This window comes from Hippoglossus hippoglossus, chromosome 8 (genome assembly GCF_009819705.1).
Source record: "Hippoglossus hippoglossus isolate fHipHip1 chromosome 8, fHipHip1.pri, whole genome shotgun sequence".
Taxonomy (NCBI): Eukaryota; Metazoa; Chordata; class Actinopteri; order Pleuronectiformes; family Pleuronectidae; genus Hippoglossus; species Hippoglossus hippoglossus.
The window spans coordinates 19,345,313-19,370,543 of record NC_047158.1 but is presented as its reverse complement, the minus strand read 5'-3'; the positions used below and the strand labels follow the sequence as shown (position 1 = coordinate 19,370,543).

The 25,231-nt window shown below is 45.6% G+C and overlaps 4 protein-coding genes across 6 annotated transcripts; 2 read left to right on the top strand and 2 right to left on the bottom strand.

The window, feature by feature from the left end:
• Nucleotides 1-95: 95 nt before the first annotated feature.
• On the bottom strand, nt 96-4,362 carry napsa (napsin A aspartic peptidase). The gene is made up of 9 exons (XM_034593713.1): nt 4,151-4,362; nt 3,098-3,245; nt 2,513-2,636; nt 2,274-2,392; nt 1,922-2,121; nt 1,688-1,810; nt 1,386-1,530; nt 1,188-1,286; nt 96-743 (listed from the first exon to the last, which is right to left on the bottom strand). Exons 1-9 carry the CDS (start codon nt 4,228-4,230, stop codon nt 582-584), a joined length of 1,200 nt encoding a protein of 399 aa, XP_034449604.1. The 5' UTR covers nt 4,231-4,362; the 3' UTR covers nt 96-581.
• A 1,139-nt stretch (nt 4,363-5,501) lies between these two features.
• LOC117766560 lies at nt 5,502-11,243 on the top strand. Its single transcript, XM_034593691.1, has 13 exons — nt 5,502-5,733; nt 7,027-7,125; nt 7,206-7,349; nt 7,439-7,594; nt 8,245-8,370; nt 8,560-8,664; nt 8,814-8,909; nt 9,246-9,377; nt 9,480-9,566; nt 9,868-9,907; nt 10,124-10,178; nt 10,328-11,163; nt 11,215-11,243. The coding sequence occupies exons 1-12, from the start codon at nt 5,728-5,730 to the stop codon at nt 11,061-11,063; spliced, it is 1,782 nt and encodes a 593-aa protein (XP_034449582.1). The 5' UTR covers nt 5,502-5,727; the 3' UTR covers nt 11,064-11,163; nt 11,215-11,243.
• A 1,408-nt stretch (nt 11,244-12,651) lies between these two features.
• On the top strand, nt 12,652-15,668 carry atf4b (activating transcription factor 4b). Of its 3 annotated transcripts, XR_004614723.1 has the most exons (5): nt 12,652-12,830; nt 13,756-14,208; nt 14,292-14,536; nt 14,726-15,394; nt 15,437-15,668. XR_004614723.1 is itself a non-coding variant. In XM_034593712.1 (3 exons), the coding sequence occupies exons 2-3, from the start codon at nt 13,860-13,862 to the stop codon at nt 15,302-15,304; spliced, it is 1,362 nt and encodes a 453-aa protein (XP_034449603.1). In that variant the 5' UTR covers nt 12,669-12,830; nt 13,756-13,859; the 3' UTR covers nt 15,305-15,668. The 3 variants fall into 3 exon arrangements, 1 of the variants encoding a protein (XP_034449603.1); XR_004614722.1 differs by having other exon boundaries at nt 14,292-15,394; XM_034593712.1 differs by having other exon boundaries at nt 12,669-12,830; nt 14,292-15,668.
• A 2,653-nt stretch (nt 15,669-18,321) lies between these two features.
• si:dkey-110g7.8 (GTPase IMAP family member 8) lies at nt 18,322-24,997 on the bottom strand. Its single transcript, XM_034593696.1, has 6 exons — nt 24,325-24,997; nt 23,013-23,571; nt 22,168-22,265; nt 21,853-21,984; nt 20,645-21,235; nt 18,322-20,550 (listed from the first exon to the last, which is right to left on the bottom strand). Exons 1-6 carry the CDS (start codon nt 24,353-24,355, stop codon nt 20,477-20,479), a joined length of 1,485 nt encoding a protein of 494 aa, XP_034449587.1. The 5' UTR covers nt 24,356-24,997; the 3' UTR covers nt 18,322-20,476.
• Between the last annotated feature and the right edge of the window lie 234 nt (nt 24,998-25,231).

Here is a 25,231-nt window from a genome sequence, read left to right as displayed (position 1 = left end):
GTTTCTTTGGGTTCAGCTCTGGAGTTGAACTGTGCAGCACTTTGTATACTGCTTCATTAAATGTTACAAATGACAAGTCTGGATGGTCACGTTTGATTATTACGTTTTATTCAGCAAGATTTGGTCATAAAATTCACATTGGCGTGTTAATAAGAAACATCCTGAGATATGTTCAGTGTGCAAAAACAGCTCCCAGGTATATTTTGGTTCAGTCACGTCTTAGGGTTTGTTTGTTTGTTCCCAGGAAGCACTACAACAATGAAATGGTGCAAAAAAACCCCCAACAAAATGCATAGCTCTGATTGAATCCAGTCGTAAAAACATCACGTTGAAGCTCAAAGATCAGTGCGAGAAACTGAAGCAGTCCCTTTGTTCAGTGGCAGAACACGTCTGTGCTCCACGCAAGGAAAGAGGAAATGGTCATTAATGTTGCATCTATACTTGGAACAACCAGTTTCTCATGTAAACCTGGTGTTTCTAAGCAGATACGAGACATTTAAGTGACAAGTCAAACAAACATACTTTTTAATCTAATTATTAAAGTCAACGATCAGTGACACTCTTCATGCGTCATTCTACATCTACTTGGCCGGAGCAAACCCTACGCGATCAGCGTTCCTGTCGAACACCGTGTAGTACTTCCCGATGAAAACGTCTCCCAGGATCCACAGGGGCCCCGCAGGAGGCGGGATATCCATGGCCATGAAACCTGACAGACAGATGGATGAACCCTTCTGGAACTCCTGCAGATAAAAGCATGAAAAGGTGCTCGTTATCAAAGTCAAAGAAAATTTAAAAATTAACTTTGTATGCAGAGACTGGAGCAGCAAATGTATTTAGAATTATCAAACACGACCGTTTACATTTGAATATACGCTTTGCACGGGCTGAACGCAGCCCAGGTTTGGATGTGATCATCTAGTTAGCAGGTTAGCTGTGCAGCATCAGTTACCATGGTGACCTACCCAGTTGAATGTGATGGGAAAACCTGAGTTAAGCCTGCAGATAGTTGACTAACCCACTAAATCTCCCCTCATGATACTGGCTCCAGGCCTCATATCAGCACATTCATTACTCTGACCTCCTCACCCCGTCTGTGGCGCTCTGCCTCAGGGGACTATTTTAATGCATATCGATACACCAGCTACTGAGGAAAAGTGAATTTCATCTGTCGTTAGTAAATCTACCTTCATGATATAATCCTCTCCAGTCAGGTTGAGCATCTTCCCTCCGATGTTGAAGGACACGACGGGGAGAGATGGAATCTTCTTACAGTCGATTAAATACTACGAGGGAGAGAAAGAGACGATGTGCTTACGTTATCTTCCCGAACTCAAATGAAAGAAATACAAATTCTATGGCTTTGCATTTTCCCCGAACTTTACCTCTCCCATTATCAAGGGCAGAGCTCCGATGGCTCTGTGCAGCGCTCGGACTTCCTCTCGAGGACCCACAATCAGGGACGTCCCCGTGTCAACGATCGCCTGGCAACCGGCTTTGCAGAGAGTCAGCTGAGTGCCAACTTCAACTCTGCAGGGTAGAGAGAGAGATGAAGTCAGTTTAGTTGATGCACCGGCCTTTAAGACCGACCCACAGATTTAAATGCATAAGAAAATGACAAACAGAACAGAAAGTGTGTTGCCACAGTTCCTCATAACAAAAAGGAAGCCACACAAGTCTTTCCTACCCGTCCATCTTAATCTGCCAGTAGGCCTTGCGTGTGACGTTCACATAGTGCAGGTCTCCGGTGTAGTACTGAGGATCTGTCCCACCCAGGATCAGCTCTCCTCCCACTGTTGCGGAGGCATCTCTGAGACACAAGTTGGAAAGTTTGAAAACGTGCACTGGGCATGCGTGTGCGCCGGTGTACACAGACTTGTAAACTGCACAGATGATCCGTTTTCTTGTGTCAGAAAACTACCTGCTTATGTAGAATGAGAAGACGTTCTGGGGCAGCAGCTTGGCAGCCATGGCGGAGTCAAACACCGGTTTGACTTTATCTACAGATATGGACGGGTAGCCCATACCCAAGACCCCATCGAACCGTGCAACAGCAAACGTGATGCCCGGCTGCTTCACCGCTTCAGCAAACTGCTGACCGGGAACAGACAGACCTGCGAGCTGCATGCAGAGGAAGAAGGAAGCAGAGGGATGTCAGAGCCCACTGAACAAAACGAGTCTCGTAATGAAATGATGGGAACGGCGTGACCACCAAAACTGAGGAATGCCGTTAAACAAAGAGTGTAGTGAGGGAGGGAGAGTTTGGAGCTCACAGAGACAGTGTCCTCGCTGATGTAGCCTGTCAAGCTGCCTCTGCCGTACTGGATGGAGAACTCGGTGCCGTTCTTCACATACGTGCTTGACTTCTTGGAGTTGTAGCGATGATGGAGCCCTAACGAGAGAGGAGAGATAAGACTGTAAAGATAAGACTGTAAAGATAAGACTGTAAAGATAAGACTGTCAAAGTGCTGTACACACAGCCCGTGCACAGTGCGCTGAATGAGACACTCACAGCAGGCCACGTTGAAGAGGTTGCAGTGGATGGAGGGGATCCACAGGTTGGAGGAGCCGGTGTCAAACAGCACGGTGAAGGGCTGTGGGGGGGTGCCGATGCCGATCTCCCCGTAGTACTGAGCCTGAGGACGTTTAACAACATCACACATCCTCTCTTTTCCCAGCAGACTCAGTCAGGAACGCAAAAGGTGTAACCAACAATGATGTCGGGGACATTAAGGTGTGGCAGCTCACACGGTAGAAATTAAATACAACAGCATACCAGAATGAATGTGGGTGTTTCACATATGTATGGAAAGGGAGCATTTCCTGGGCCAGAGGTGAATTAAGGTTTGAAACCACAGAGTTCACCACAGAGTTCACAACTCAGTACAGATACATTCATGTAAATGTACTTTGCTTGGGTAGATTTACGCCACTACATATCAGCAAATATCTGTCCTTTCTACTCCACTACATTTATAAAACATTGCGTTACATGCTCATGTTTCTTATTATTTCAAAAGTAAATCAGTAATGAGGGGAATTGATCCAACGATCCAATCAGAGTGCACAGGTCACATCAGTATCAGGTGTTGCCTACGTCCATGAAGTTGGTCAGCCTCTCCACGGGCAGCGACAGGACGCTGTCAGAGGCGCCGGTGCTACTCGCCAACGCCTGCAGCTCCTGCAGGGACATCCCGTTGTCGGTCATCAGGCGACGCAGGCTCCGGGTTTTGTGAAGAGGAACTCTGGAGAGAGACGGGTTAAACAGTCACTTCCTTCATGCACACTCGTATGTGAACAAACTGTGGTGTAGACGTTTCGCCTGCAGCAGAGAAGTAAAACCTGGTCTCATAGGGTCTGCATCTAATAAACCTTCAATTCAAACTGTTGATCCAATCAGCCTTCATGAAATACTCTCAGCTGCACCTGAAATGACCAAAAGTACAGGCTGTCTAACTTATGAGCGAGTAACACCAGAATCCTAAAAGTCATTGGAAGAAATAAAAGGCCTGGATAGAAACAAGAGCATCTGGGAGATGAACACTTTATTTTGTTTGAATGTAAGAATATAAGAATTATAGAGAAAAGTATTGCCCATCTATGATTAACTTCATTCTTCTATAACAATCAGACGAGCTGAGTTATTTGTCGACCGGGTGCTTTTTAAAAGAACTTCCTTTGTTCAGGTAACATTTGTTCCGCCGTGTGCCACTGTTTTGTTTGTGCTGCACACCATGTGATCAGGGTCCGATGGAGTCACATGGAACCAATCAATCAATTAAATGGATCTGAAATCCTCTAAACTGTGGCTGAAGTTACTCATGTTCCAAATGTTTGTGTGGACCAGTGATGAATGTGCTTCTCGTTTGAGCAATGTTTGATTGACTCATCACAGAAGTTTGTGACATGTTGACCTAACAGCCGTTGTTTTGTCAGTTCTGTATTTCTTGCACAATGTGGTAGTTGTGGGTTTTGGACGGTAGTTGCTGGTGGAAATTGCTGAGCATGAAAAACAAGTTATTTCTTATTAATTGGAAACACGTGGGGTTAAATATAACGGTGGGGAGATGAATAAGGAAGTTAAACTACACACGCACACCTGCGGGTATAATCTGTGATATAGGAAGCAGCTGGTTTTGTGAGTATTTACCTGATAATGGCGACACATTGTGAGATCATCATCATCATCAGCAGCATCCCGGTGATGTGAGGCATCTTCAGTCGGGTCATGTCGCTCAAACAACAAACTAAAGAAACAACAGAACTTTCGTGTTGTTTCCGTATCAACTACCGACACTTCGCAGTTTCAGTCTCGCGCTGCAGAGCCTCAGAGTTTCGGCAATGTCCGCCCTCGCTCGCTTTTCTCCGCTGCAGCCGCACGCAGCGATTGGAGGGTGATAATCACCGCCGGGCTGTGATTGGCGGAGGAGGCTCCACGTCATCCCGCCTGTAAAGCTCGTGCACGGAGAGGCCTCGGTGCACGGTCACGAGGGGCAGCGTGACCTGACTGATGTGGGGAGCGCGCACTGGCTCACACACACACACACACACACACAGTAAATGTTGTCAGCTGAAGAACAGAGGAGATTATTTACACACTTTGTTGAATGGATTGTTCTCATTCTCTCATGTTGTGTAAAACACACAAAGTCAAGATGACAGAGGGAAACAGATTAGAAGAATAAACACGAGGAGAAACAGCAGCAGAGACTCGACCCTACACCTCCTATAACATCTTCTACTATATTTAAATTCTTAATTATTAATATAATAATTATAATAGGCTGTAGTATAAGGGGTAATGGATGGATGAATGGATGGATAGATGGGTGAATGGATGGATGGCTGGTGGACAATGAATATCGTGAGCTTGAAAAACTTTCTTGAGCCCAAACAACATAAAACTATAACTAATAATATTAATATTCGAATAGATATATTATATGTATATGGTGCATCTAACAAACTTTAAAGACACTTTACAAAGGTTAAAACAGAGAAAAGCAAATAGCAGACAAATGACTAGAAATAAAAAAATACTCATCGTTAATTAGATCGACATTCAATAAACATTCCGAAGGAGCCGTCAGTCAACACGCTGCCCTCTGACTCAGGGTGAAGGCAGCCACAGAAACACCCAGCTTGTTGAACGAGTTTCAGACAAAATCCTTCCTCTTACATACTGACATCTACACAAAAGTTCACAGACACACACACACACACACACACACACACACACACACACACACACACACTGGCCACAATGAAAGGACGTCAATGCAAAGTCCTATGTGTGTGTGTGTGTGCGCTCTAAAGTCTGAATGGCAGCGTTGACATATCTCAGTCTCCTCTCGGCCTGTGTATGTATGTGTATGTGTGTATGTATGTTTTGTGTATTTACTTTACTTTGCCACCCATGGAAGAATCCACCCATTACATTTTTCCTCTGTGTTGTGACTCTGCAGGGAAATCACACACCCCTTCAGGTCTATTCAGACTGCATGTCAGAGAGTGACACAGACAGAAACAGAAGAAGAGGGTGAGAGAAAGACAGAGAATGAGAGAGGGAGGAGCAGGCATCCCTGGTATCTGTGGCCCGACAGGAGTTCAGGCATGTAAACGCTCCGGAGAAAACCTAAAGAGCTTTTTTTATTAAACTGGATCCACAATCGGAAACAAAACTTTTCAAGTAAAAAAGACTGACGACAACAACGTCAACTCTGCATCATGACGGTAAGAATCAGCTGTTTGTGTGTATTAATATAAATGTGGGTCATTAATCGGCCGTAGAGGAGAGTGAGGCCTTCAGGCTACACAAGGTAACACAACACACAAGTACATTCCTGTTTATCTTAACACTTTGTGTCAGAAACATGCTTGGGCCTTATTACACAGGTGATTTGCATATACAGCGAATTCACTGACTGGCTGACAATTTAGTTTAAAGTAATGTTTGAAAATCTTTGAATTATGAAGTTTTTACAATCATACATCCAGTTTCAGTTTGGCCGTAACTAAAATAGCAGAAAGCTTGTGCAATCAGAGCACGTACACCCAACAACAAGTCAGACCAGTGATAAGAAAAAAAAGTTTGTCCTCCCGCCGCTCAAACAGCTGTCCAGATGTTACACTGTGGAAATGACACCAACGCACAAGGTGAAGTTGTTGTAAACAGCGTTCGTGTCGGGTGAAATATGGAGGACACCATCATCTGTCTTGTTTACCTGTGATACTGATCTCAGCTCAGCTTTGTAGTGAAAAATAAAGATTTACAGTCCTGCCTATGTGCTCGGAATATTTCACGTCTGATAGTGTGCAGCTTTCGTTCTGTTCTCATTTCATAGATAGATACAGGGATTTGAAAAAAGGCCTCACTGAAGCACCATATCAATGTATGGAAGCTTTTTGCATTATAACACGACACGTTCTGTTATAACTTGGACTAAAGACAGAGAACTTAAAGCAGAACAAACCGGATCATGTTATTATGGAATTATATTTCTGTCAGTAAAAGAAACAGGTTATAATGTAAATGTAAAGTTTACACTGAGAGTGATCATAGTAGGAAATGGAAAGTTTTATCTGTTAACCTGAAAAGTTTAATCAGTTTTAATGATCGGTTATCATGCTCTAACCCGACCACTATGTTATAATGCGTTTCTTTTTCCCGTGTGACAGCAATACGCCTCCGTAACAATGTGGTAAACTGCGTTCTGCTGTAATCTCACCTCTGTTTGAAAAGAGCTCCTGTTTTAAACCCTCATTATTTGAATATTTGTAGTATTGTGCTTAGACTCTGCACAATGGTGACGGGGATCTAAAATCCAAACCTTTAATTAGACGTATATGTGGTGATTACTCAGTCAAACATGTGGAGGGGCAGTTCATGTGTTGAGCTGTTAAGGATAGAAATACAGTCTTGCAATAATATTTAGAGAAATAAGGGCCACAGGAACAATTGAAAGGTTGATTCATCCGAATAGTTTTAATGTAAGAGTTTAAAACTGTCGCTGTTAAACCCAACAGCCGCCAAAACCCCCGAGGAAAAGCCTCATGATGAAGTACGTCATCACCGGCTCGTATGAAGTCCCACAGCCGACCTACGTAGACCCGGACACCACGACGGTAAAACAAAGAGATTTCTTTTAATCACTGTCCGTCAAGTTGCACGACTTGATCCGCTCACGTGTCCATCTTTTTGTCAGCCTGACGCCACAGATGAAAACCAGTCCGAGGTGAAAGTCAGGCCTGTACCTCGTCCGAGATCTAAAGTGTTTCCAAGGGCCCCGAGTCAAACCGACAACACTGTTGACCCTGCAGACAAAACGAGCAACGCGGCCAATGAAGTGGTGAGAGGAGCCCTGGTTTCCACACATGGTGAAGATAAACTCACGACAGCACATGTTACTTAGCATTTATTCTTTTTTTTTTGGATTAGAGTTCCCAGCACAGCGAAGAGTCTGCAGAGAGGCCTCGTCCTGTTCGTCCCCCTCCGAGACCGCCACTGGCCAAATGTTGGACCGCCAGCAAACTCACACCAGTCGTCGACGGAGAGAATCAATACATGAGTTCAAATATTGAGCCCAATGTGAAGGTACTTGACGTTTCAAACCCAATAATGAGCCTAATTCACGCTGAGTGCTCCGTGTTATGTTGTTGTTACGTTGCATTACATTTATTACCTCCACCAAGGTCGATTTTGACTTTGTCACGACGTCACAGAGATCCTGTAAAAACATGTTCACGATTAGTGCTTAAAGATTTATTACAAATAGTCTTTCTGATGTTTTTCTTTGACTTGTCAAAGCAGGAAACGCACACATGGAATTAATGACACTATGAACGGTGGCCATGTTCCATTCAGTTCCAGGCTTCATACTCATGACAGGGCTCAGCCTGACGAGTGACACGACAGCGTCGGCGTCTTTCATGCCGCGCCAGTTCTCCTTTTTTTTACACGGACGTGGATAAAAGTCTGAACAATAATGTCCCCCTCCACCCCCGCACCCCCATCACCTGTTCATGCCTTCCACACAGAACAAAGGGGTAACACGGGACATTTGCGTTATTGAACACACTTGTGTATTTCCTGCTATGACAAGTCAAGTTTGTCTGATGTTTTGTCTTTGTGTTGAAGTTGTCAAACAGTAAGTGAGACATCAGGAAGTCACAGCCTCTGGGCAAGAAAACCCAGAGTGAAACTATAAAAAGTCTTTCTTCCTCCCAATTCTCCTCCGGCTGCAGCCTCCAGCCATCGGCGCTGAGAGAAAACAAAAACTTTGCCCCGAGCGCCCCGAGCGCCCCGAGCGCCCCCCTCTTCCCACCATCTATTACGATAGATCGTCGTCTCTGAAGGAGAAACCGTCCAAGGTAAGAGCTGAAGAAGTGGTTTAGCTATGGTTTACTTTGGCCCAGATCTGGCAAACAGGCAACAAGAGGCATCATTCCACACAGTATGTGGGCGAAATGTGGGCCAAAAGACAATTAAACTATGTGGGTACTAACTTTATTCTTCACTTTTATATGTTAAATCTCAAATGTTTATTGTTTCCTGGACAGGAAATATTAACTCAAGAAGATACAACCTACTCCAACCAACAAACTCCAGACTTACTATCTTTCTCTGAGGAAGATGAGAACCTCTGTGGGACTTACGGTGAAATGGTAAATTGAATGATTGTTTTCTGTGAATTTAGTTGATAATATAATTTTACCTTTTGTCTGACTCAGAAACCTGACGCTGTGAAAAATGTCATACATTCACAGCTTTTTCTGCATTGTGAAATCATATGGTGCCTGTGTTTGACCCTCAGGCGACAGACGGTACAGACAGACCTGCAGTTCCACCCCGACTCCGTCAGTCCTCCCTCCCATGCTCTTACTCGGAGTTTGACACCGTATCTCTACAGGTATGAGAGCCACTGCAGGGCTGCAGGTAATGAGCCGTGCACACCGGTGTCAAAACGACAACAAAAGGTGCAGAAACACATGCGTTTGACACGCTGTCATGGAAAATGACATACGTACGACTTTTAGCTTCCCCCTGGATGTACATCGTGGTTTGCAGGCTGCCTCCACAACCCGGTCTTGGATAAGCAGAAGAAAATGGATGGAGGGATGATAACAACAATGATAATAAATCATTTTGAGAGCCCTCCATCTTTATTCCTGCTAATTTGTAACAAAACTGTGGTAATCTTTATAGAAAAGTTGATTTAAAAAAGGAATCTCTTTGTCCTCAACAGTCCAGACCACCTCCTCCTCCATTCAACCCACCATCACCACCACTTTCGACAGGGTCATCATCAGACTCATTTTACAGTGAGTTAGAGCATCGACCCTACCTGGACGTTCTGCCGGAGGACGAAGACAAACTGGTGAGAGACACAAACACGCAGATACACACAAAGAGTAGACATTTGTCCTTGGGTTGAGGCACTGGAATGTTTTGTAATCTTTTTCCATTGAAACTCCACCAGATACACAGGAGGTCAACGTCTTCTCCAGGACAAGCCTACCAGAGTCGTTGCTTCTCTTCAGGCCAGCAGACGTCAAAGGAAACAGACGTAAGGAAACTCTGAAACTAGAAGTGCATGCCCCCCCCCCCGCAAATTAATCTGATTTTAACACAGATTCTTAGATTGTTGGATTTTACCGTGGTCCCAACTTTGCAAATTTGCAAAAGCTTCAACCCCTCATTATTTTTCCAGGTAATCAGAAAATTAAGTTTAAATGGCAGCATCTTATTCAGACTAATGACTTAATTCAGACTTTCTTAATCGGGTTAATATTGGTGTCAGTGTAAATGTGTGTAGTGAAGGAAAACCAGAGCTAAAACGTGACCAGAAACTGATCTGTGTTCCTCAGGACATCATTGGGATGTTGAGGTGGTTGACAAGAGTGTCCAGTAAGTCCACATTTTAATTTCTAGATGAATATTGTCACTGTGTCATCGTGTAGCAACAAACTTTGGTGTGTGTGGTTTAAAACTCTTATGTTACTGATGTACATCCATTTATTTTGAAAGAAATATGCACAGAATTAATGAGTAAATCAGAAACACTGATTTCACATTAATGTCCTCCTCAGTAACAAAGTGAATAATTGATCTCTGTTCCCACAGAACCTAGTTACATGACTCCATCACTGTACGGCCTCAGTATAGAAGAGGAAATCAGGTAACATCATGGAATCTATCATTTCAACTCCTCCTTCAGAATATGTCGATTCGATGTTAAATGATTTAAGAGTTCACGTTGAGATGGATTTAATTGAGCTGGATAAAGAAGCAGCTGCTCATTCATGCTCTGTCACTGTCCCTGTGCAGGTCATTCGATCAGAGAGCCAAGGACGTGAGCAAGGCCCTGCGCCTCTACAACCTCCTCCTGATGAAGCGCAACGAGACCCTGCACAAAGTCATCACTGAGTTCATCTGCATCTCCAACAGCCTGGACAAGATGAAGAAGAAGGCCAAAACCATGGGCATCGCCGGAGGCACCACAGGCGCCGTGGGAGGGATGACTGCAGTGCTGGGCATCGCTCTGGCTCCTGTGACCTTGGGGGCCTCACTGATCGCTACAGCTGTTGGCGCCGGCATGGTGGCCTCTGCCGGGGGTATGGGCGCACACACTGCTAAGGCCAATAAGAAGATTGTGAAGAAGATGCAAGTTGAGAAACTAGTGTACGAATATAAATCAGATATCGTGGACGTGGAGCAGTGTCTGGATTTTATCCTCTTGGGGATGAATGAGCTGCGACGGCACGACATCGGCAGGATACACAGGGCGGGAGCCGAGCCTGACGCGCTGAGGTTGGCGCATCTGTCGCAGACTGTGCTCAACAATAACATGAGCAAAGGCAGGAGGAGTTCTGCTGCACACCCGTCGTCTGAGATGCTGCTCCTCGCTTTCGCTAAGGAGCTGGATCAGTATTTCACAGACGAGGCAAGTCAGAAGCTGAGGAAGTCGAGCAAGAGCCGGTTCTCAGGGAGGGTTCGGCTGCTGGCTAAGAATCTGCAGGATGAACTGGAATACCTGAATCACATGTGGGAAATGTTTGGCTGAATCAGCGAAGGCTTTAGACATTTTCAGACATGAACTCCGAAGGATGTCTGCAGAATGGGGTCTGGACTTTCTCTGCAGTTTCCCTTCCACACATGAATAACGCAGCAGGAGATTCTCCACTCAGACGCGTTCAGAGCAGCGCAGACGTCTCTGGAGCGCAGCAGGCAGAGGCAGGATGCCACGTATTAATTCTGCTGCAGAGATCCCGTGTCAGCATCGGCCCTTATCACCAAACGCTCTCTGGACATCTTCGTCTGTGTCTTCTATGTGTATGGCGCCACTTATTCATCCTGAGATATTTTGTATTCTTTTTGTTTTTGTCATTTTTGCGTCTGTCCATGTTAGAAACGTCATCAACACGCCCACTCGCTCACGGTCGACCCTCCGGAGGATCTCCTGCTGCGTTCTCAGATCGGCTCCTTTGGACATTCTCCAGAGTTTTTTCTAGTTGAGTGACAGGAGAAACTCCAGAGAATGTCCGTAGCCTCTCACTCGGACATTTGAGTTCTCATATACAGCCCCTTGTGTGCATGTGTGTGTATGTATGTGTGTGTGTGTGTGTGTGTGTGTGTGTGTGTGTGTGTGTGTGTGTGTGTGTGTAACTGAATGACCAATGCAATGAAGAAGAAACATCACTGCACAATTCAACTCTTTATTTGCCACATATATTTTAATAAATAATATAAACCAAACGTGTGATTTATTTGTTGTATCTAAGGGTATTTCATGACTTTAGTTTGACTCTCGTCCATGACTGTGGTATATAAAGCCGCAGAATTAGTAGTAATCACTGTTATAAATTCAAATAAACCTTGTTTTAATCAAAAATACTGTGCTCCTTTGTTAAGTTTAGTCCCAGTGGTAAATTAAGAAACATCTGCACTGCAGAAAGGCAGCTTTCCTTTCTGTTGTAGATTATGTTGACATGTTGTACCTGCATGCTTCAGCTGCAGCCCTGACACTGTTCCACACTGGTTCCACTCAGCTTTAAGCATCATTACCCGGTGATAACTATCATTTCAAGTTGTTTCTCAAGGTTGGATGGCCCCTCTCTCTCTGCTGGATGAGAACCACACTGGGTTTTATTTATCTAGAAAGACCTTTTTGGTCGTTCACCCCCCTGACTTCACCTCACTGCTGTTTCCTTAACGTGGGCTCACAGCAACTGACTGGATTACACTGCAACTGTTTTAAATGTATTCCCGAGTCAAAATAACATCCACCACCACCACCACCACCATCATCATCATCATCATCATCTTAACAACAACAACAACAGCAATAATAATCATATCAATAATCCTAATAATAACGACAACAATAACAATAATGTAATAATCGTAATCATGATAATAATATTAATAATAAGAACAATAATAAGAATAATGACAATAATATTAAACACGTGTACACCACTTTTCATAGGAACTAAGAGACATGTTACATAGAATTCAAAAGACAGGTTCAGTATTGTTTCGTGTTTAAATAGGGCAGACGACAGGAATGCGGATGACGCACCCTCGGCGGAGTGATAGCGTGTGCGCGGCGGAAGGACACCTCCGCTCCACGCTGCCGGAACATTAGCAGCGCCGCAGCACGCCGCGCGTCACTTTCCGCTCAGAGCGTCCACAGAGCAGCAGCAGAACAAACCTCCGGACATTGTCCCGTCGGCCGACATGGCAGCGTAACAGTGTGACCAGCCGCCGCTCCCTCCAACACAGTGCTCCAGCCAGTGCACTGAGTCTCCTCCGATTCAGCAAACATGTCGTAAGTCAACCTTTTCGAAAATGACAGCTGCCGGATGTGCCGAGGCCCGCGCGCGCCCCAGAGGCCTCGCATTCCCGCGAGCGCCATTTTTCTTTCTTTGTTTGTTTGTTATAACTTAAATACATTTTCCTCTTTATGACTTTATATCCGACGCGCGCTGATGTCGTCGAGTAACGACGATGAAACGACTTATGATTGAGTTTAAAACCCAGGGCGTGTCGTTAGGGTGATGACGCAACACAGCACAGGAAACGTGAAATGTTACATTTTGCGACATGTGCTCAAAATGTCGTCGGTGGCGTTTCATCCTCAGACGTTTTGCGACACTTTGTATCAAACCGGAGTGTTGTTATGACGACTGAGTCCTCGGTGGCAACGTGGCGAGGAGAGTCTGTTCAGCGGGTTAAAATGGCGCAGGGAGAACAAAGTGGCTGTCAGGGAGGAAGAGGAAGGGAGGGGGGGGGGGGGGGGGGGGGGGAGGAGGATGGACGCGGTGACCTCATCGCAGTCATGAGACATGAAGCAGCTGATGGGGAAACACGTGATGTGCAGTGAGCCCCACTGGAGGGATGGAGGCGCTGTTGAGTCAAAACAGGAGAGGATGTATCTAGTGAGCAATAAGACAATATCAATAACATATAAAACACAATACAACAACATATAATGCTTATACATCGTGTACGAACAGAAAAGAGGTGTAACACATCTTTGATCTACCTTTGATTTGTCAGTCCATAAAATGATATCTTCACTCAGGACTCCTTAAACATAAAAGAGATAATAATAATTACTGATATATAATTTGTGGCCCAGCCCTCGACGTACCTGAGATCAGAATCTGATTTCTCCCTGTCGGTTTAAATTGTGTGTTTGTGATGTTTCATATTTTCACCACAGACGTCTTTCTTTCATCCCCTTTCCTCAGGTCCTTTGTGGAAACCCTCAGCTCTGCTGCATTCGACAGCACGAAACACTTCGCCGCCCTCCTAGCATCATCACGCAGCCCGTTCGTGACCAACAACAGCCACTATGACCATGACGATGACAAACTCACAGTTTGGCCTGGAAGACATGGAGGCCCTTCTCTGGGGGCCTTCCTCTCCCACGGCTGACGCCATGGGCTCCCTGTTCTTTCACCCTGACCAAGAAGAGAATCAGGAAGGAGGAGGGAACTCACCAGAGGGGGACACTTCACCCGTGTCGCCCCTCACCTCCTTGTCACTGCCCTCTCCTCCTAACTTCTACTCTCCCCCTTCCTCGCCGCCCGCCGTCCTGCTCCACGGGGACAAAGCTGGGAATGAGTCTGCCCTGCTCTCCCTCCCCTGGTTGGAGCACCCTGATCAGCTGGGATGCCAAACGATCTCAGATGACAGGAAAGGTAATGATCTCTTTCACTTTTATCACTTTTGATAACATCTTTGAAATTCTCGGTGTAACAGAGTTTCTCCTTTGCTTCTGCAGAGGATCCGCTCGGTGCCCTGGACTGGATGGCGGAGAAGATGGATCTGAGCGAGTTTGACCTGGATTCTCTGATTGGCTCCTGCAGTCCCCCTGAAGAGTCCATCAGCTCCACAGAAGACCTGCTGGCCTCCCTAGATTGCCCCATGGAGCTCGACTCCCTCCCAGTGCCCACTCTCTCAACTCCTGTTCTCTCAGGTCTCCCCTGTGCTTCTCCTCCAAGTTCCCCTCCCACAGCCCTCCCCACAGTCTGTGAAGATGCTTCAGTCGTCACAGTGGAAGTCTCTGACTCCTACTTCGCCCACTCTCCTCCCACGTGTGTCCCAGAGCCACAAGAGGAGCTCGAAATCAAATCTGAGCCAGCTTCTCCGGACCCACCCGCCCCCATGGTTGATTCTCCTTCCTCACCAGTCGACACCCTGGACCTGGGCAGTGAGGTGGACGTCTCGGAGACAGAGGAGAAGCCAGTATTAGCTGCTGTGGTCCCTCAGGTCCACAGATTTGTATTCTCCCTTACACCAACCCGCATTGTCCTTGTACTGGCCCCCAAAAATGAGGTGGGGATCGCCACCACTACTGTAACCACCACACCAGAGGTCGTTCACTCGTCCCCTCCCGCCTGCCCCCCACAAAGGTCGTTTAGAAGCAGACCGTACCCTGAGCCCAAATACAAAACCAGTCCACCCTCTCCTGGTGTCACCACTGTCAAAGTCAAGTCCCTCTGTGGTGGTGATGATGATGATGAAGATGATGATGACGACAGGGTAACTCTGAAGGCGCCGAAGGAGAAGAAGCTGAAGAAGATGGCGCAGAATAAGACGGCCGCCACACGCTACAGGCAGAAGAAGAGGTCTGAGCAGGACTCGATCTCCTCGGAGCATTCGATCCTGGAGAGGAAGAACATGGAGCTGAGGGAGAAGGCTGAATCCATGGCCAGGGAGATCGAGTACCTCAAGGAGCTGATGGAGGAGGTCCGCACGGGCAGGACCAGGAAAGGTCTCCGTCCTGACCCTTAGTGGTTGGACCTAAGTATGTCAGAGTAGAATGTGGTTAACGGGAAGTGTCAGATTTTATTTTTTATGCAAACGTGTATCAGTATAATGTGTGTCCTCTCCTCGCAGCATGTGTTGAAACACAATCCAATAAAGCTGAATATCTAACACTGGTATTACTAGTTTTATGATAAATGAGTAGTTCTGCGGACATCTGGGATATTTTCCACTCAGTATCTGGACTTGTGCTGTTTCTTTGTATTTTAATTCCTCTATATCTGGACCTCAGTAACAAACCAGTAAGTCTTTTCTGTTTTAAAATGTGTATATGATAATGTCACTGATCCACCTGTATTATCACTCTATTAATAAAGAGTTTTGAACCTTATTTCACGATGTTTTTGTGATTATTTGTGGGCATAATTGAGAAAGAAAGAAAACTGTTGAGAAAAGTTTCTAAACAGTGAATTCCTCACTGAACACAAACTGGCATTATTAATAAGCCTGTCTCCACATGTTAATGCACCTTTACATTGGATTTAATCAACTTAAAAACCAATGACATGTTAGTGGTTTGGTTCAATTCCAGTTTGCAAATGCTCTTCCTTCCCCTGGTATATGATGCAGAGGGGATATAGTCATAAGTGTTTTTGCACATCCCGTCTGTAAGAATTTAATTTCCGGAGCTTATCTTGAAAACCATTTGAGGTTTTAAATTCACAATTATTAGTTTGTGAAGTGGTGAGTTCGGGGCCGGCTGTGGCTGAAGAGGAAGAGAGGATCGTCCACTAACACACACGTCCACGGCTTGATCCCAGTCTCCATTCCACGTGCTTAAATTGCCCCTGACGCTGCCCCTCTGCCCTCAGTGAATGTGTAATGTACGATAAATACAGTTCTGCACGTGGATTCACTTAATGACTGTGTGTGTGTGTGTGTGTGTGTGTGTGTGGCTGGGTGAATGACAAAACTGTTCGGTCTAATGTCACAGATGTTGTGTGTGTGTTTTGTTTTGTTATTTCTGTTTTTATCATTTATTTACTTTTTATATGTACAGATTTTAGCCTTTTTATTTCTTTTGCCTCTTTGAATCTCTTTACCTCTTTTATTCCTCTCTTTTTTATCTCTTTTATGTTCCTTAATTATTTTAAACTGAGCTTTCTAATTTTAAATCGATTTTTTTAAAGCATTTTGAATCGACCTCTGTGTTTGAGTGTCAAACAAACAAACAAAAATACAAAACAAATTGAGAAACAACACAACATGTGTGAAGTGAAGGGGGCTCAAACTTTTCAAATGATTTTTTTTCTAGGTTGAAATACTTTGAACAAGCATTAACATTGTATTTTGTTTATATGTCTCTTTGCTGCTTGTTGTATTAATTTCTTTTAACTTCTGTTCCATGGTATTTGCACAGGGTCGGTCAGACGTGTGCATGTAACTGTCCCCGTGCAGTCAATTTCAGGTTTAGTGAATCACAAGTCAGTGTCTTTGCTTAGAGAGACTCTTTTCAATCTGTTCGTAATCTAACCTTGTTCCAAACACAAAGAGTATTTTGTTGGTGGCCTCACAATGAGCCTGTGGATGCTCCATCTGAGTGGAGCCTCTCTCAAACAAACAGCGAGGAGGATAATGGAGGCCGCCTGACCAGCACAGTGCTGCAGACGCATGACTTTTCAATCAAATCACAGTCATGTGAGGTTTAAAATGTCATTTCCATGTACTACGTATACAGAATTTAAGGATAGAAACAGTATTTTCGTGTGGGAACTAACAGTATGTACTTGTCATAGTTTGTGTGAGGAATGAAGAGCATGAGAGAAAAGAAATAGAAGAAGAGAGAGAGTGCTGACTGGTGCTGAGCGAGGCACAGCTTGAATAATATTACCTGGAAAAACATTCAGCCTGGAACTGGCTGCTGATGGACGCACGGTAATTGGTCCAGGCTTTGGTCCAGATAGCTTAGGGACAATCTATAACTACGGAGGCGGCCAAAGTCAAGACGGTGTAGACCTACTTACATTTCCTCCAGAAAACACTCGGACATATCCCTGTGCATGTAAATACACACATTTTTCAAGGGAAACATTTGATTTACGAGGGTGAGAACTCTGCATTATATTAAACGCACACAATGAGGGGTTCATGTTGGGATGAAACACGTGGACACGATTGAATTTCAGATTTACCTTCTACTATTATACTACCATCTTAAAAAGAAAAGTCATGACTCTTACTTTCTGAATACTGTATTCTTGAAGGGCCTAATTTTATTTTACACACACACACACACACACACACACACACTCATATATTGACATACGGTAGCAGCGTACATTAAAAAAAACCTTCAAAATAAATAAATTATATTTTGAGGGGTCAAACATTGTGGCATTAATTCAATTTCAAAAGTACAAAAATGTGACTGAGGCTACATAACAATGTACTTTGCATCTACTGCGTGTACTTGAAGTAGTATTCTTGCATGTTGAAAATAAAACCAAGTTGTTATTACACTAAAAAGTTTCTTTTATTGAGCTGTGTGAGCCTTAAAGATATAAAATATTTGTCATGGTGCAGATAAAAATACTGAATCCTACTTTTCTTTTTTTTATTATAATCATTCTCAGTGTCTCTATTCTCAGTGAAAAACTAGCTTGAACTAGTGCCACCTAGTGACAACACTCCACAATCACTACATCCCTCCTGAGACAAGGACTCACGGCTTGTGTTCAGCTTAATGTGCCTGATTATTTTCATCAAGATCCATGAATTATATCCCTGGGATAATAGTGAAAATGTTGAAAAAGTTCCTATCTTACAATGTTAAAGAAAGTAAAAACTAAATCCTGAACCTCCCCTCTGATCCGGACCCACACCAAAGTTTAACGTCTTCTTCCCTGACACAAACCACATCCTTCCTTCCACAGTTTCGGGGGGGAAATCCGTTCAGTTGTTTTTGTGTAATCTTGCCTAGAACCCAAACCAACTCCCCAAAAAAGAATTGATATCATGAGACAAAAGCCAAAAATACACAGCAGTACTGTATATCCACATCTTTTTTTTATTGTTGTCTGGGGATGAACAAAGTACTGATGACGCCATCACCACGTACGAAGGACCACACAGGAAGTAATGCCACCTTGGCTACAGTAAAGTGATACACAGTGCAAAATGCTCAGCTACAAGCCTACGACATATGTAACATATCTTACACAGTAAATATACACCGCTTATACAACATATTCACACGTGGAGTGGGACTACGACTCTGAATGAATGTGTGAGAAAGTCATGCTGGTCACAGCTGCAGTAGCCTACGTCACTAGATGGAGCACGGAGTCAGTAAAAGCACAGAGGAAGCAGTGTCAGGGTTTCTGTTATAGGCTACATCGTTTGTATAAAATCACATTTCACAGCATGGCAGTGGTATCAGTCACATATTGTATTCGGTGTATTTGGACAGTTGCACATTCTGTGTTCTTCCGGGCTCTGTGCTTCAGCGTGGTTCAGCTTCGATATTGATGTAAACCTAATCTAATTAAAGCCGGGACTTGGCACTTTACCGCCTTATTCATTATTTTACTTCAAATGTGCTGAGGTCCCGAAGAACCTGAATGTGCAACTGTCCAAATACTTCCATTCTTGACAGAACCTCACTCGATGTAACTTTCAGAGTCCATTTTTTACCCCATCCACTTTGTTCTTTTAGTTATTTTTTTTTGCAGTTGTAAAGGTAGAGGGCTGTGATGTCGTCGTACCAGAAATTCACAAAGACCTGCTCAAGCGCGAGTCGGAGCAATAACAAGTGAGGTTGCCTTCAACTCTATAGGCACTCAATTATCTGCATGCGATGTCTTAACATGCCTCTGAGAGCTGAATTTATATATATATTCATATATAATCCTTTTTTTTTTTTTAGCAAAATGTCACTTCAGATGACAGGATGTCTCGAGGATGTAGAAAAAGGTAGCAAAAGCCCTGTGTGAGCTCGAATGGTTCATGAGGTTATGTTGTTTTCTGCAGCATGCGGAAGCTTGATGTAGCCTTTAGGATAGTGCCCTGCCGCAGGGCTGCACTCCCACTCTTACGTTTTGATGCTGAGGCACGAAGCTGAATCTTACCTTGTCGATAAATGCACCAGATGCACGACCACAAACAGCGAAGCAGAGCCAGCCCGAGCAGCTCCACGGGGATCTGAGGCTGCACATAGTTTCATGGCAGCCTCGCTTAAGCTCTTATTGAGCATGAACGCTACAGCGAAGGTGGGATAAAGAATATATACTGACTAGTTGGGATGGTTTCAGTTAACTTTTTGGCACGAGAGAACCAAAGTGACAAATTTCTACCAAAGTGCAAAGACCGGCTCTCTGTTCTACCAATTTGAGTTGATACGTGACTCACGTCAGCAGGTTTGCAATCAGCGTTAATCAGAGTTTCGGTAAATGAGCCAGATTTCACCCGGGAGGAGTTAAGTAAACCCCGACTCCCTGAGCAGAACGGATCAAATATTAACCAGGAAAATCTTAATATTGCTCCAATGAGAGATTGGGAAATTACCACGTTTCACTTTTGTGTCACTGAAGTGCACAAACAAGTCAAGACCCTCCTGACTTTTTAGTTTGACACTGGTGCACACATATTCCAGTATACATGGGATTGGTTTTTCATTTGAAACATGGGATGACGACTACACTGTAAAATCCATCCAAAACTGAAGAAACATCCATAGACACATTCCTCTTATTCCTCCAATAACCAAGTGACTGACTTGCTGCAAACCTCCAAACCGATTTAGGTTTTGATTATTCACTTCCAGTTTATAATATTACCAGTGCAGCCTGAACACATAGAGTTGCAATAATGAGTAATTCTTTACTCTGCAGAGTTGAACCAGGATCTCTTTAGCAGCAGGTGATTCCTATGAACATGCTCATGAGCAGGGGTCAATGTTTGTTCTGGACCCTTGAAGCAAAAAAGTAGAATACCTCTCCTCCTCCTGGGTCTGAGGGGACCGCGTTGACCAGTCTGCCCAGTGATCCGTGAGTTTCTCCTCATTTCATTTCACCATAAGACTCCACAGATTTGGACAGAGATCTCTACATGAGGTTGGACTAACATGAGGTGATGTTTGGGCCTTTACCGGAGACTCGGATCACGGAGACAAAGTCACTTTCCTTTTTAGTGCAGGTTGCATCACTGGACCTGGCATCCTCGACAGTCGTCCTCAGGCTCGGTGTTATCTGAGGAGTAGGAGCTCTCCTCGCTCACTGTCAAATGCAACACAGACATATTAGAACTTCATACTGTACATGCAGGTGCAGATATGTGCAAAATATACATGAAAATAAGTGTATGACTTACACCACTCAGTCTGAATGGGGAGGAAGGCCTTATCTCCATTCTCCCGGATCATCTCCTCTATCTTATCCAGCAGGGCGGACACACTCCTGTCCTTCCCGGGGACCTTACTGTCCAGGACGTGGTAATAGTTCCCACAGTATTCAAGTAGTCTCTGCAGCTCCCGCCCGCCTCTGAGGATGTGCTCCTCGATGGGCGTGCGGCCCAACCAGTCACCACAGCTGAAGAGCACCATGGTGTGGAGACACGCGCTGTCCCCGAACAGAGTCTCTATGTGGGCCAGGAGGGTTCGCCTCTTCCTGGCCGTGAGGGACGAGACCACGGGGAGGACCAGCAGCAGCGTGTGGGGTCCGGGTCGCAGCAGGGCCGCTCCACGCTGGGACTCCTGGCGGATGCGCTTCGGCGTGCGCCTCACCGAGAACCAGTCCCACCCTGGGGTGTCGACGATGGTGATCCGGCGACCCGACACGAGCGCCTGCCTCCTGAGGCACAGCTCCGTCTCCTGGCCCGACTCAAAGTACCGACGGCCCAGGATGGCGTTCCCCACCGAGCTCTTTCCAACGCCCTTCCAGCCCAACAGCAGCAGCCTCAGTTCTGCCCAGAACACAGAGGCAGATATTGATCAGTCATGAGTAAGCTCTTTCCTAACACCAATTCTTGTGCAGTGGCCTTTCTTCTTCAACCCATTAATCATTCAGTCACACACACAAAACGTTGTACTTCTATCTTAGCGAGGACACTCAATGGCATAACTCTAACCCTTACCCCAACCATCACAACTGAATGCCTTACCCTAATCCTTACCCTATGCATAACCTAAACCTAATCTTAACCCTAAAAGTGAGTCTTAATCCTCAAACAGCCCTTTGAAAGTGGGTCAGAAAGTGAGGACCGGCCAAAATGTCTTAACTTCCCCAAGATGTCCTCACTCTGTAAGGTCTATGAGCTCAAGATAGTCGTCACAAAGGTATAATATATCTGTACTAGTACACATACAGGCCCGTGCAGCTAACCTTATTAAGACTTTGCATTGACTTCCACTCATTAAGGACAGCCTAACCTTATAACCAGGATCTCAGACATGACAGTTTTCCTCATTAGGACTGGGTTTTGGTCCCCATGGGGTCTACTGGTCATGATAAGGTCAGTGATTATGCTGGAAAATGTCCTAAAGCGGTATCAAAAACAAGCACACAAACACACACACACACCTCTGGGAGGTCCTCCGATCATCTGATCCCTCTGTCTGGCGTGCTCCTCCATCCTCATCCTCTCCTCCTCCAGCGCTCTCCTGGCCTGCTCCTCCTCCAGTAAAATCAGCTCGTTCACCTCAAAGTACCAGCCTGCACAACAAAAACAATGAATTATTCACTAAACCGTCGTCAGTCGGCTCTACGTCACAATTGGTGTATTCATTAATGATGAAATTATATAAGATTGAAGCTGCAGAAACGTTGCTCTACATACTGTCTTATCCGTTTGTGTATCACAGCACAAAAAGCAAATTCTTCACGTGAAAAACCAACCTTGGTTGTCAGTGATCAGCTCCTCCACCTTCTCCATCAGCTCGGGTACCTGTGTGTTCTCCTCCGTCTCCTTCTGAGTGTTGTCAAAGGCGTGGTACCTACAGGTGGAGAGACACAGTGTTCGCCATTGTTAGACATATGGTTCAGGTTATTCATCATGAGTCCATGAGTGTCTTCTGTGAGCTTTCCAAAAAACCCTAAAGGTGTAGTGATGTCATCAGGGTCGTGAACTGTGGGAGGGGAGTTTGGAAGGGGTTGGTAATTAGGGGGTGGGGTGTGTTCATGTGCTAATTTTATACGGTAAGTTTGGCTTCTAATGTGCAAGCTGCCGGCGTCTGTATCTGGGATTATTCTGGCTGAATGTATTGATAGCGGGAGGAACAGGAGACATATCGTCCATCTTTATATACAGTCTATAATTAGTAGCTGGAAGAAGCTAATGTAGAGCTGAAGCGAGAGCCTCCAGCAGAGAGGAAGAGCAGCTGCAAACTTGTCGTTTTCAGGCCAAACCAACACTGACTCTCGTGACGTCACTTGAGGCCGTGAATCAGACTCCGTACAGCTCCCTCTGATGTCACAAGTAGTCTTACACAACTTTATTCACATATGCAGTGGTATATTCCCCAACACCTGCAAATACACTTTGCTATGTTCAACGAATGTCCCTCTGCTGAACTGCTGAACTGCTTCTGCTGCTGTTGAGGCTACAACCACAAGACTCAGTCATTACTTCTGTTTTTTCTGGTTATATAGAAAACATAGAATCGACGCAGACAACAACACATGTTCCTTTGTTTTTGTGAAAGGAACCAGAGAAGAGAGAGGGGGGGAAACAGACGTCATACCTGCTTCCACATCTCTCCACCAGCCACTGCAGGGCCTCTCCAGTGTTGGATATGTGCTCCTCAATGAAGACACCTTTTGGCAGTTTGTCCACCCCAGTGAAGATCACCATGGAGTACCTCCAGGTCCCTCCACCCAGGGCCCCAAGTTGCTCATCTGCGGCCCTCCTCTGGGCGTCAGTGAAGGGCTGGGTGACCGACACCACCAGCAGTATCACGTGGGGTCCAGGAGGACAAAGAATGGCCCCCATGCATGGCCCCTCACTGTCCAGGCTCGGCGGTGGCCGCGGTTGACTGTCCGACTCGGCACCGGCATCGTCATTGTTGTTTTCAGCTTCAGTGTCTTCCTCTGGGTCAGCTGGGATGGCCCATGGTGGAGTATCAACCACGGTGACGCGTCTGCCATAGATCTCTGTGTGGCCCACGTTGCTGTGAGTTGTCTCCGTCCCGGCGTCAAAGACCTCGTCCCCTAGGATGGTGTTGGCAGTTGAGGTCTTACCGGACTGTGGGCCCCCTAGGATCAGCAGTCTGCGCTCAGGGGGGTGGCGGCCCCTGGGGTCACCTGTTGAAACAAAGACAGATGAGACTGAAGTTCTCTAGGAGGATGGGTTTGTTGAGTGATGTCCACAGCACAGTTGGGCCTCAGAGGAAATTATCTTTATCGTATCGGTTTCAATCCCTCCTTCGTCTTGTCCCCAATGTACTTTTAAGAGATGAGGATATGTCTGCTCTTTTTTCCCCACCAATATATTCTCATGTCGCACTCCTTATCCCTCTGTTCTGCCCTTACTCCTCTGATTTCCCCTTGTCATCATCTTATCCGGGCTCCTTGCTACCTTACACCTCTTCTCTTTCATTGCCTCCTCCATTCATTCGTGTCCTCATCCCCCTTTCTGCCCCTCAACCCTGCTCCCAGCATGCCTCCTCTTTGTTTTCCTTCGTCATTAGCCTTTGGAAGAATCGGGTCAGAGAGGTGGAACCTCGACCTCCTTCCGGAGAGAAAAGGCACATGGACGGAATCACGAGTAAGAGTACAAATGCTTTGGCATCACAGAGAAATAAGAATGACAAGATGTTTGCTCTGTGAGGATGACAGAAGGACAGGATAGTGGGAGGTTACTCGCTGCTGCTGACACTTTCCATGTGAGCTGCTAAACACAGGAAGTTGTCTCAAGCAACAGTTCCCCCACTATTGCAGACATGTGGTCCAGACATGGCATGGCTGTGCCTGGATGCTGCCAGTGAGTGGACGAATGGTGATGGTGGGGGAACGTGCGGCGAGGCTGCACTGCAAAGAACCAAAAAACCCACTTACCAGTGTCAGAGGCAGAGGACACAGCAGCCATCTTGTGTGTAGAACCTCTGGCTTCCTCCTCCTCTGCCCCCCTCCTCCGTCTCCTTCTCGCCTCCACGGTGGATTCCTCTTCTTCCCTCTTCAGAAAGCGACGGATCCTGGGTGGCGTGCGGAAGGGTGGCAGCTCAAATGCTCCTCGGCTCTCTCCGTCACTCTTACCCTCATTCTACTGCGGTGTGACTCACTCTATCTATCTACTGCCTCCCTTCCTCTCCTCACACCCCCTCTGCCACTCAACCTCTCTCCCTCTTCTTCTGTTCTATCTTACACACCCCCTCAGACTACTATGGCTCTCTTCCCTCCTCTTCTCTCCCCTTCTGTACTCGTCTTCCAGCGCTCCTTTCTCCTCTCGTATTTATCTGTCTGAACAGATGGGAAAGATTGTGCAATGCAGGAGCCGGGAAGCCAAATCCTCCCCTGCAGCAGCAGCAGCAGCAGCAGCTCTAGCAAGATGTCTCGTCATTTTCTTTTCCTTTTTTCTTGTGAGGCAAAACAGAGGAAGCTGTTCCTCCCACTCGCTTGTATCACACAGCAGCAGCAGCAGCAGCAGTGTGGCACTGTATGCAGACTGCAGTCAGGAGGACAGATAGAAAGATGGATAGACAGAGAGGGGGAGAGGGAGGAGAGAGGGGGGAGCTGTTCTCTCTGTTTACAGCTGGATGTATTCCCCAGCTGCTGCATCATGCACAAACACAACCATTTCTATGATGCCTGCAGACACAGAAACATGTGAGGCAGTGAGGGCATGCATACTGCATGAATACATTTAAATATGGATATAAGACATGCAACACTTCACACATAACAGCTCCTATAAATAGCGGGAGATGAAATGTAGCTGAACTGGATTCGAAAAGTGAAACATCAT